Consider the following 13020-nt stretch of genomic DNA (forward strand, 5'->3'; position numbering starts at 1 on the left):
TTTTTTAGTCTGATATAGCCACGCATGTTCAAGGTCGATTTCTGATTATCTAAACATAAGGTTTCTACTCAATGGAACAACAACAACAACAGCTCGCTGACTCCTCTCTGCCAGCCAACTTGTACTCGGGCTGTTTCCTTCACAGTGCCAGAGCTGGAGACTTAAAGGTCACCTCTACAATTCACCTCCTCCTCCTCCTCCATTTCACTGATGAAGGAAGTGACGCAGTGAGAATCTACATAACTTGTGCAGGCTCACGGCTCATCAATGACAACCAAGCTGGGAGCAAGGCCTTGGTCTCGGGCCTCCCAGTCCAGACCTACCATGCTGGATGCCACGCCCAAGTGCACAGAATGCATCTCCAAATCCATCATAAATTACTTTTGCTTGCGATTCTCCATGCTTCCATTCCTCTCAGTCAAAGCGAATAATCCAGGGTTGCTGTACATAATGTCAGAAGAAATTGCAAGTAAGGGAATAGAGGCAGTTAGGTAGCACAGCAGATAAGAGTGCTGGGCCTGGAGTTGGGAAGACGTGAATTCAAATCCTGCCTCAAAAACTTACTAGCTATTTAATCTGAGCAAGTCACTTAACCTCTGTTTGCCTTAGTTTCCTCAATTGTAAAATGGAGATAATAACAGCATCTACCTCTCAGGCCTGTTGGGAGAATCAAACGAGACAATATTTATAAAGTGCTTGGCACATGGTAGGTGGTAAATAAACGTGAGCTATAATAATAACAATAATAATTATTATCATTATTGATAAGGAGTGAGGTAGATGGCAGGGCTAATTCAGAGGTGGGGAACCTGTGGCCTCAAGATCACATGTGGCCTTCTGGGTCCTTGGGTACAGCCTTCTGACTGAGTCTAAATTTCGTACAACAAATCCTTTTATTAAGGGGATTTATTATGTGAAGTTTGGATTCAATCAAAGGGCTGCACTTGAGGACCTAGAGGGCCACATGTGGCCTCAAGGCTGCAGGTTCCCCCTGAACCATTCACTCAATGAATATGTATTCATCTAGAAAGAACAAAATAAGTAAGTAAACCTTATTTTTATTTCATGGACTCCAGAGCCAAAGGCAGTTTATGAGACTTGCTCTTTTCTAGGCCACCTATTGCCTACATTAGCAAGAATAAATAAGAGTGGGCTGAAATGACACATATGTATCCCACACACTGCCCCATGATCACTGCCTGGTCATCAGTCAGTTATACCTTTGGTTCACTGGCTTGCAGTTCTCACTAACACTCCCAGTCCTTTCATCTATACCCTAAAATTTGACAAGGGCAGTAATTCAGCCTATATAATTGTTCTTTTAAATTAATTTTCTTGTTCTGTTTGGACTGTGAAAGCTATGTCAAGACATTACCTATCTCACAGGTTTTTGCTATAAGGAAAATGAATCATAAAGCACTATGTAAATGTGAACTACTTTTTAATAAAGACAAATATTAAAATCTGATTTGCAACTACATGATGGCTTCCATATTCTGGCCTTTTAAACTTGTTGAGGCTGTTAGCCTTGCTTTGGAGCAGCATGGCCAAGCTTTGGAGCTAGTCTGGAGAAGTGAATGTGGGGCGTTTTCACAGGATCAGGGTTCTTTACATCATGTCAGCAGCTTCCCCATGATGGCTTTAGCATATTGTCGTTGGATTCTGAAAAAGTCACAGGAACTGTTTTCTTAGCTTAAAAAAACAACAAAAATGCTATTTTAAAACAGTGATGTGTATTTCAAAAGAAAATTGGCTGGGCTTTTTACTTGCCAATTGTTTAATATATTTCTTGGTAATTTACTTGGTAATTTAGGATATTTAAAAAGTGGTATTATATACTTCTGGATAATTTAAAAATCCCATTTCCTGCTACCTTTCAGTGTTACTCACAGAATTATAAGCTGGAATGGACCTTAAAGATCATCCGGTATACCTTGCATATATTTTTTTAAACAAATGAAGAATCTGTGGGTCATATAGGCTAGAGTGACCTATAAGCATAGCTTATTTTATTGAGCTTCACAGATATTGCATGTTTGTTGTTTTAAAAAACAAACTGAAGGTCTGTGGCAACCTTGGGTCAATCAAGTCTACTGGTGCCATTTTTCCAATAGCATGCGCTCACATTGTGTATCTGTGTCACGTTTTGTTAATTCTCACAATATTTCAAACCTTTTCATTATTATTATATCCATGATTTGTGATCAGTGACCTTGGATGTCACTACTATAATTGTTTTAGGGTGCCATGAACCGTGCCCATGAGAAGGTCAACTTAATTGATAAATGTCATGTATGTTCTGATTACTCCACTGACCAGCTGTTCCCTGTCTCTCTCTTTCTCCCCATTCTGAGATACAGCAATACTGAAATTAGGCCAGTTAATAACCTTACAATAGCCTCTAAATGTTCAAATGTAATGAAGAGTCAATCAATGTGGCAAACTTCATTGTTGCCTTATTTTATGAAATTGCAACTGTCACCCCTGATCAGGCAGCAACTATCAACATTGAGGCAAGACCCAGCAAAAAAGATTAAGGCTCAGAAAAACTCGCTGAAGGCTCAGATGATGGTTAGCATTTTTTAGCAATAAATTATTTTAAAATTAAGTTAGGTACATTATTTTTTAGATACAATACTAACAGACTACAGTATAGCGTAAACATAACTTTTATAGGCACTGCGAAGTAGAAACAAATTCACGAGACTCATTTTTTGAGATTTACTGTGGTGGTCTGGAACTGAACTTGTGATATTGCCTACTACGAATTAGGAGACAAGCTGAAACTGGAGCCCACGGTCTCTTGACTCCTTATCAGGACAGTGCTACTATCTATTGCTACAGGGATGCTGGCTATCTCATGCTGAGGCCATATTTAGTACTTAACTTCAGGCACTGAAGATGGGGAATTTAAAGCCCTGCTTTGTTTGACTTCCACTACATGAACTTTTCCACAGCTCTGCTTGGTCAAAACACGAGGCTGCTGCTGCTGCTTGGGGAGACAGGAGATGCTATTTTTTCAATCTGCCAGCAGGGGGTGACCAAAGGTAGCAAGTGCTTTCTTTGCCTCTGTCTCTAGCCCTTTGGTTCCATGGGGAACCTTTGACAATGTCAGACATTTTAACAGATTGTAATGCCTGGGAACTTTTTGGCATTAAGGAAACATGCACTGCCTGGTGAAAGATGTTTGGCAACATGGGATGGGGGAATCCTATGAATCCAGGCCACTTTGTGGAGTCTAGCAGAGTTTCAGATGGCATTCCTATACAGATATTATTCTAAGGAGGAAAAAAAAGGGAGGAGAAGACCTACTATTTGGTAATTAGACATTTTCCATCACTTTCAATATACCAGACATTCCCCCAAATGACCAGAGCAGGGGTGCAGCCTTATACAGTATACATTTCAGGTGTCACTTGTAAAGAACTTTAATTTTAACACATTTTTTTTCTTTTCAGCAGCCTGATGAGCTATGCTTTATAACACACACACACACACACACACACACATGCACACGCACGGAGGCACGCATGCACGCTCTTCTGCTGTTGTGATATTCTTTATGCTACCTCCTGGAGGCTTCTGTTGTTTAAGCCTCTCATAAAAAGGCTCGACGCACTGGCCCACAGTGACAAACAGGAAAAGTCAGCTCAGTTCTAGGATGTGGGCTGCAGAACGAGTCTAGGCTGACTGGCTATAAGTCAAAGGTGCTCTGAGCTCTGGAGAGATCAGAGGTACTTTTAGACTTTGCCTACTCTGCCCCCTTCTCCTACGGGAGGCAGATGTCCGGTTAACTGATTTTGAACGATGTGCAGTAAAGGGGCTTGCAATCTACTTTATAGACCTGTGTTAGAGCCATACTACCTCCACCATCAGGAAGTTCTTTGGCTCGAAGGTCAGGGGAAGAATATCAGGTAAAAAAGATAAGTGGTTTTTTGGGTGACTTTGAAGATTATCAATTATCTGGTTTTTTGGTCTTGACTTGCAGAGAGTGGAAGTGATTTGCCTAGGGTCCCACAGAGAATAAGTGAGAGAAATGGGATTTGAACCCAGAGCCTTGAATTGCTGCCAAATCCAGCTGTCTTTCCACTGCACCATCTAAAAAAAAAAATCTCCACGCCTTTATCACTTGCTTTTGCATGCTCTGTTTGATCTTACTTCTCTTAACTTCCTATCAGAACTTTTTGTCTTTAGTCATTAGAAGTTCAGCCTGGATGGGTGGGGTTCTGGGCATGGAGTATAAGGGGGAAAAGGGTGGCATATAACTAGACAGAGCACCCAGACTTCTCTAACAGGCAGTAGAAAGGGAACAAGGCCTAGAGGCCTCCAATTCTGTGCATCACTAATTCTGAGCTGAATATAGTTGGATTCTATGTCTATCTGGTCCTGTGAGGCCAAACCTGGATGAAGCCTAGATCTCCTCATACCAGTAGGGAGGGAGAGAAAGGGAGCTTCTATTGCTCACCAGAAGCTGGGCAGCTAGTGGTTCACTCTAAGGAAGAAGATGATGTTCAAGAAGGAGCCCCAAATCCCCAGAGAGGGGGAGAAGAGGGTGCAGCAGTTTTCACACGTTGTGGCTACAGTCAGTATTAGCCAAACTATTATCTCTGGGCTGCATATTCCCTAATGATGTCTTCATAGCAGAGATGGAGCTTGGGATCTAATCCATCCTAACTTGACAAAGGTAGGTACAGAAAAGAAGGAATTAAAATGACTCAGGTATATTCCCAAGGGAGATAAATCCACATTAGTAACAGACAGAGCTTGTGGCTGCAATCATCCCCAAAGCTTCAAGATTCTGTTCCTCCTGGACAAGTCTCTATGTCTTATCCTACTGGTACACAGACAAGAGGGTTTTATCCAGGAGGCAAATGGAAAGGTACTCTTGAAGTTGCTTGGGTAGAGATTCTTCTGACAGCACGAGGGCATAAGGAACATATGGCAGGACAGAAAGGGAAGGAAATGGATAGTGTATCTTTACTGTGATATTACTGCTCTGCTCCTCAAAGCATTTCCCTTTATCCCTCTCTAGTGGGCTAGTCAATCAGTAAGTACTTGAAAGTTGCTAGCTTGTATTTTCATTTGGGGCAGGACGGAAGAAGCCATGTGAATGAGGGGCTACAGCAGACAAAATGGGGCGAGAATTGATGCTGGGCACATGAGGGAAAAGAGAACTTCTTTATAGTGGACAATGTGCCTCAGAAGAAAAATGTTAGTCTCAGTCTCAAGCTGAAGTGTATCTAAGTACTTGTCCCCTGTCCCCATTATCTGGGAGCCAAGAATTCAAAATATACCTACATCTACTACAGTTAAGATCAGTTAAGATCACTAGCAAAATTCCTCACTGGTTCCATTATTGCCTGATGAGTGTACCTGAGCTCTCCAATTATCCAGGTAACCAAGAAGGGCTGTGCGAAGACTGGCTGTATTAGCTAAGGTACAGAGTGACTTGACATACCAACAATCCTTTGCAGTAACCAAGAGTAAACCCAGCTGTATGTGTAGAAAATCTGCAACTCTGAAGTCAGTTAAGCTCATACCAGCTTTTGAAGTAGACCCTGAGCCGTCTGGTGGTTTATGGACCTTTAAGAGACGTTCTTATCTTAAGAGACTCTCCTAACTGTTGGTTATGGAGCTCTCTGATACATCCTGGTTTATGGTTTTTGGAGATGTCATTTTACTGTCTGAGCTCAAGCCTTGAGCTACAGACTGCTTATCATCAAGAATGCATTCTGATTTGTATATCAAAGGGTTACAGCTCCCTACACCAGGTATTCCTGTTGGGAAAGGGGTTCCCTCACTCATTCCTTTTTAAGATTTTCTGCCTTTTCTTCCCTTTTTCCTGCCTTTCTTTGTATGGAAAGTACACAGACTCTCCCCATTTATCACTTGGCGGGCTGCTCAGCATAGGCTGGGTAGCTCCCATCCACATGTTTTTCTTCCCTACTTAATAAAAATCTTCTTTAATTTCACAGGCATTATCTTCCTCTGGTTTTCCTCCCTTGAGGGAAAAAGGGGATTTAGATCTTGAGAACTGGCCTTTGTATTCTCTGGGTATCTTTCCCCTTTGGAGGAAAAAGAGAACTCAATTCCCTAAAGAGAGCATCGGCCTCAGTTTACACAGGCAAAGCAGCTGAAAACAGAAGCTCAAAGTTAGAACATCTTTCAGGAGACTAGTCTACAGAACAATGTCACTGAGTTCCACACCAATGCTAACACTACAAAAGGAATGGCTACTCCAACTTTTGCAGAAGTGAGGATGGAACTTCATAGACAGGTAATTTTCTGACACCCACTCTCCCACTCTCAAACAACTTAACCTGTAAAATTAAATGAGATAATATTTCTAAAGCACTTAGCACAATGCCTGGAACACAGGGCTTAATAAATGCTTATTTCCTTCCTTCCTGTTCTGTGTGCCTTCCTTTTAGGTGCCTATTTTCTGCTAATCTGAAAAACTTATCTTTTTTAATGTGTCTGATGGATGGTAATGGGTCAGAAACACAAACAAGTTCCCACCGTTCCTGTGCTCTGTTCACCTGACATTGCTTAATATAAAAAGCAGTGTTTCAGTCAGTTCTTGTAATCTCTGCCTGCTTATTCAACCCATTTCTGTCTGCCTTCAAACAGAAGGTAACAATCAAGGTCCAGTACATGTGCAGATTGCATCTTATGGTCAGCATCTTTAAGATCTTATAAAATCACACAATTTCAGAATTGGAAGGGATCATGTCTCAGAGGCTCTCTCCAGTCCATTCTGTACATACTCAAGACCTCCTCACTATTTCCCATAAAAACATATTCTACTTCCAAGTACCTCTGTTGGGAAGTTTTTGCTTATATCAAGCTTGTCTCCTTTTCCACAGCTTCCACCTTGTGTTCCTGGTTCTGCCTTTTGTGGTCAAGCAGAATATGTCTAATCAGCCCTTCTGAGACATGTGTTCCCCCAAATCACTGGGCTATGCAAAACAGCGCAATTAAAAAAAAACCAAAGAGCTTATGTAAAAATGGAATTTGGGGTACAATGCTCAAAAACTTTATCAAGACACATAAAAAGCAGGAACCTAATAAAATGGCAGCACAGTTTTATACCTGTTAAATGGCTAAGAAAGACACAAATACTACAATAAATAGTGGCCCCCTTTGTGGCCTCAGGCTGCTGCTAACCGCCCACAAATCCAGGTCTCAGGCCACGGCAGAAAGGGGTAGGGATGGTATGGACCAGCCCTCCTTAGCCCACAGCTCCTACTGTACCAGAAGAATGAATATGGCACTTTACTCTGACAAAGACAGAAAGGTTGAAGCTTGTGAGTTACTGTAAAATACGTAGTATAAATATTATTAGTTCCATTTTTTACATGAGGAAATGAAGACTCAGAGAGATAGATAGATTTGTCCAAAGTTACACAAATTCACACATTTCAAATTCAGAGTCCTACTTTCCACTATATTGCACCAGTAAACATAAAGGAACAATAAAAAACTGTGCATATACCTGATTATAAAAGTCACTATACAGTAGTAGAGGTGAGGACTGTCTCACCAGGATTCTTAGCAAAGAGCTATGTTTGTTAAGCTGGGTTCTCTCATGTCACAGGTAAGATGTGGATGATGACAATGAGATTCTCTACGTGGGAGCAAGTTCAAATAACATCCACACTGTGGGGAGCAGTGGGCCCCAAGGAAGCCATAAGCTCAACATTCAGTTTTCATGCTATACTCCAGGTCATCTAACTCAGCTCCCAGGATTACCTTTGTCCAGGGATGCTCCTGCCATGTGGTAAAAGCTCAGGGCAGTGTCCACATCATTAATATTCTTCAGGAAAGTAAAGAAATTTTCCACCTCTTCAAATGTCAGGCCCTGAAAGAGAAGGGGGCATGATTCTGTCATAAAAAATTGTCAAAATGCATTAACGTAGGCAGAACTTTATGTCCAGGCTCTGAACAAGGACCGTGTGAAGGAATGTCCAATCAGGGTATCAATGGAAAAAAAGCCAATGTTCCACTTGTGTGGTAAAACGCGCGCCAAATCCTGAGTTAACTTGAATATTCTCCTTCATACACTTTTTACACACAGATGCCCTAAGAGAAAATACTTAAAAGAATCACCAGAATCTGAGCAAAACCAAACACAAGGCAGTTGTGCATTGTTCCAAAATAAAAGGCACACAACCAATCTGTCAACTCCATTCTGCTGAAGGCTTACTGTGTGAAGGAACTCTTCAAACTAGCTAGAGGCTTGATAATCTTAAATCTTATTTTTTGTGCACTTTTTAAAAAATTAATTAGTTAATTTTTAGTTTTCAACATTCGTTTTTATAAGATTTTGAGTTCTAAATTCTCCCCCCTCCCTCCACCAGCCCCTCCCCAAGACGGCATGCAATCTGATATAGGCTATACATGTATGATCATATTAAACGTTATTTCCACATTAGTTATGTCATGGAAGAAGAATCAGAACAAAAGGGAAAAACTTTGAGAAAGAAAAAACAAAAAACAACAAAAGAAAGAGCAAATAGTATGCTTTGATCTGCATTCAGACTCCATAGTTCTTTCTCTGGATGTAAATAGCATTTTCCATCAGGAGTCTTTTGGAATTGTCTTAGACTGCACTGCTGAGAAGAGCTCGGTCTATCAAAGTCAGTCATCCTGTGTATTGTTTAGAGCAAGAGCTGACACACAAATGAAAACTACAAGACGATCTGAGTTTAGGAAGTGAAGAATACTTACCTTAAGGTTTGTTCCCTGTGATGGGAAGAGTCTAGGAATTACCTAAATGTCAGCATCATAAAAGTTTAAACTTACTAAGGGGCTCCACTCCAGCAAGGCAAGACCTGTTATGACAACAGGGTCCCCTGAGGCACCGTGAGGCTGTTAACAGATGCTGGATTTTACTTAGCCTTGTTCTACCTTTCTACCTGAGCTGAGGAGAATACTAACTGAAATCAGGATGTGAGGGATGTCTTTCTCCCTTAATAGAGATAGCTATGTTTCAGCCAAACTGGCTTACTTGTTTTTTCCCATATATTATATTCTATCTGCTGTCCTCCATGCCTGGAATGCTCTCTCTTTTAAAAAAAATTTAATTTATTTTTTTTGTTCCATTTTAAGTTCCAAATCATCTCCCTCCCTCCCTCTCTACCCTGCACTAGAGAAGGCCACCATTTAACACTGATACACACACACACGTACATATACACATATATGCATGTATGTATGTGTATGTATGTATATATATACATATATATACACACACACACATACATACATACATACCATATATACAGGCAGACAGAGCTGTAAAACCATACTATGCACACTTCAATTTATCAGTAAGCTCCTTGAGGCCAAGGGTCATTTTCATTTTTGTGTATGTATCCCTATGGTCTAGAACAAAACATGGTATGTAGCAGGTGCTTAATAAATGCTTAATGAATTGAATTGGGACGAGTCTGAAATAAAATATACTTAAAGGAACTCTTCTGCTATCCTTAAAATTAGGTTATGGCATTGCCTTGGCACCCTGGAGAAACCTCTGCCTACTCTCTAGATTGCAGAGTCCCTACCCTGGACCACCATTCCATGCTCCCTCTCTGGACTTCCCTTCCTCCTCAGGAGGCCCCCTGCCCCCATGAAGGTGTCCCCTGTCCCTTGCTTTCCAGTTCCCCTCTAAGTGCTGTCTTACTCATTAGAGTGTAAGCTCTTTTAAGGCAAGGACTATCTTGTTTGCTTATATCTGTATGCTCAGAGCTTAGAAAAGCACCTGGCCCACAGTCAGCACTTAAAAAAAATGCTGTTTATCTATGAATGAATGAATAAATGAAAAAGCATTTATTAAGCAATGACTGTGCCAAGCACTGTGCTAAGTCTTGGGGACATGGCTCCTATACTTAAGGTGCTCACAGTAAAACAGGGGGACACGATACAAAGAGAATGTTTCAGCTGGAGGTCAAAAGGAAAGGTCTCATAGTGCTCAGGGTGCAGCAGCAAAGCGGATGATAGTTCATGTCTCTTCTTTTATGTCATTCCCACATTTGAATCATTTGACAGTGCCAAGGATGTGGTCGGGAGAATTTCTTCTGGGTCTTCAGCAGCCGTGGCTGTAACTCTCAGCAGCAGTTGCCAGGAGACAAATGTCCATCTGTCTCTCCATCTATCATTCCCATTTGATCAGGGAAGCTGTGAGGTGAACTGAGATTGCCTGGGTGGGATGCCACCTATTCCTTTGTAAAAGATTCCTGTCTCATTCCTCCTCTCCCATTTTAGAGTCATAGAATTTTATAACTTTAAGGAAGGACACTTTTGAGATCATCTAGTCCAAGCTTTTTTTTTTTTATGTATGGGAGAGCTTAGACTCAGAGAGGTTAAATAACTTGCTCAAAGTCACACAGCTAGTTAGGAGCAGAGCCAGGAATATAAACTGGTTCTTTTCTTCCTGGCACAATACTTTTTCCCACTACACTGCCCCAGTGCTTGATAACATGAGTAAGCAGGCTTAGCACCTGAGACCCAAGAGAGTAAATAAATCTCTGTCTAGGATGGAATCCCTTGGAAGGTAATCTGATGTTTACTTGGTGGTTTGTGTGATGGGCTGCACTCGTCATCCTTTTTCCATAGCCCACCAGGAAGAAGCAGATTGCTGCCTATGGAAAATCATCTTACACTTGTTTAAAAATCTTTTGCTCTGCTTAGACCATAAAGACTTGAAATCATGAAATCACAAAACCTGGTTCCACCATTTATTAGCACTATGATCCTGGGTCAGGTCACTTCCTCTTTGAGGTATCAATTTAGCTGATACTTTAACTCCTATTTCATAGGGCTATTGTGATGATTAAATAAAATAAGGAATATAAAGCAGCCTAGAAACATAAGGCATTACTATTATTTAGAGGCTTTACAAAGAGCTAATTTTCATGTAAAGGGCCGGGAAAACATTTCCAAAGAAGGCTAGGCTACTGTATTTTATATATTAGAAGATTATTAGAGCTATTGATAAAATATATGAAAAGGATTCCAGAAAGATTAATGATAAAAGAAACAGAAGGAATCACCTCAATCCAGTCCAAAACTGCACAAAAAGATGGCCAGGAGGGGATGGAGGCATGTAGAGGAACTGTACCAGGATGCCAGTGTGAGCTCAGTAAGCAGGCCAGAAGCTGGCAGGGGTGGGAAGAAAGCCTATGCCAGGAAGTCAGCATGAGCTCCTGCAAATGGACCTGAAACCAGTGAGGACTCTGAATAGGGGAATTAAAGCCAGGATGAGTTCTCATGATTGAGGACCTGAAGCCAGATTTGATCCCTGGCCTATCAGAACAGAAGCAGGGGACCGAACAAGCTCTCTGAGGTCACTGTCCTCGGAGGACTGAGAGCCATAGTAAGAGATAGGGCCAACTCAGCATCTAGGTGCCAGTTTATCCAGCATCCTACTGGGGTCTGGGAGTGCCAGAAGGTGGGATGAAACCAATTCCTGACCGGGCACTGTGCAGGTAGAAGGTAATGATAAGAGTAACAGTAATAATGATAGCTAGCATTTATATACTGCTTTAAGGCTTGTAAAGGGCTTTATCATTTGATCATCGCAACAACTCTATCAGGTAGGAGCTATTATTCCCATTTTACAGATGGGAAACTCAGGTTAAGAGAGGTTTAGTGACTTGGCCAAAGTCACAGATGTAGGAAATATCTGGGACAGGATTTGAACTCAGGTTTTCTTGACTCCAAGTCCAATACTCTACCCATTCTCTAACAGAATCTGTATGGTTGACCACCACAAGACTAAGATAGAAGCTAGGGTAGGACTTAATACCAGCCACTATCCAGAGATGAGCAGTGGTATCCAGACTACAGAATGGATAGAACCAAAAGAAGTCTACTTAATTCATCTAAGAGCTCTGGAGGTGAGGGCCTGAGCACAAAATCCAAACCGAGAATGGAGGTGGAAAATATGAGTAAACAGAAGAAAACACCGAGGTCAGTGAAGAAATTATGAGTTAAGAGAAACCTAAGAGGTAAACCGAGAAAGAGAGTAATGCTGCAATAAGTATAAGCAGAGCTTCAGAGGGGGAAAAATGGTTTGGACACAAAGACTATTAGAGGGGCTAAAAGAAATGAAACAAGATATAAAAAATTAAATTATACATAAAACTAGAGTTTGGAAAGAAAATGAAATGAAAATAAATAGCCTAGAAAAGAAAGTGTAAAATCTTACCTAAATAGTGTACTACCTACAAAACAGAATGAAGCAAACAGAACTCAACTTCATGAGACAATAAGAAGTATTAGAACAAAGTAAAATAACTGGAAAAAGTATAAAGAAAATGTAAAGCATCTACTATTAAAAAAAACTGACCTGGAAAGAGGTGAAAGAAAGATGATTTGAAAGCCATTAGACATATTGAAAGCCATGATGAAACAAAAAATGTAGACACTATATTTTGAAAAATCATAAAAGAAAACTGTCCACATATATTAGAAGCAAAGGGCAAAGAATATGTTGATCACCTCCTGGAAGAAATCCTGAAAACTAAAAATAGCCAGGAATGCTAGAGCCAAAATCCAAAGCTTCCACATCAAAAGAAAAAATACTGCAAGTTGACAGAGAGAGTTCAAGTACCCAGAGATCACAGTCAGAGGATCACACCAGATTTGACAATGACTATTATAAAGGACAGTAAATCTTAGAACAGCATAATCAAAAAGACAAAAGATAAAGGCTTATAACAAAGAGTAACAGCCTACAAAACTGAGTATAATCTTACAGGGAAAAGATTGTTAACCAAGTGGAAACTTTGAAATTCAAATGCAGGGGTTAAGAATAACTTAGAAAGATAAATAATTTAAGCAACTGAAAGTGCTAAACAATAATGAAGTTCTGACATTCTAAAAGGGGGAAGAGAGCTGAGGGTCCCTTCAGAATCTTAATATCTTCAAGGGCCACAGAAGAAGTTAAATATGGGTCTGGTTTTCTTCTGTATGATTAGTTTTATGAGAGGAAAAACAATAGAGGGAAAAAGGAAT

General features: G+C 40.6%; 1 protein-coding gene across 2 annotated transcripts in view; it reads right to left on the reverse strand.

The window, feature by feature from the left end:
* Positions 1 to 13020, reverse strand: part of MICU1 (mitochondrial calcium uptake 1) — a 219089-nt gene that overhangs the window by 23554 nt on the left and 182515 nt on the right. For both annotated transcript variants that reach the window (XM_027860205.1, XM_027860199.1), the window contains exon 10: positions 7753 to 7861. In XM_027860205.1, the coding sequence (XP_027716006.1) occupies positions 7753 to 7861 (109 nt within the window). The remainder of the gene's footprint in view (positions 1 to 7752; positions 7862 to 13020) is intronic.

Source organism: Vombatus ursinus, unplaced genomic scaffold (assembly GCF_900497805.2).
Source record: "Vombatus ursinus unplaced genomic scaffold, bare-nosed wombat genome assembly UNPS02000749.1, whole genome shotgun sequence".
Lineage (NCBI taxonomy): Eukaryota > Metazoa > Chordata > Mammalia > Diprotodontia > Vombatidae > Vombatus > Vombatus ursinus.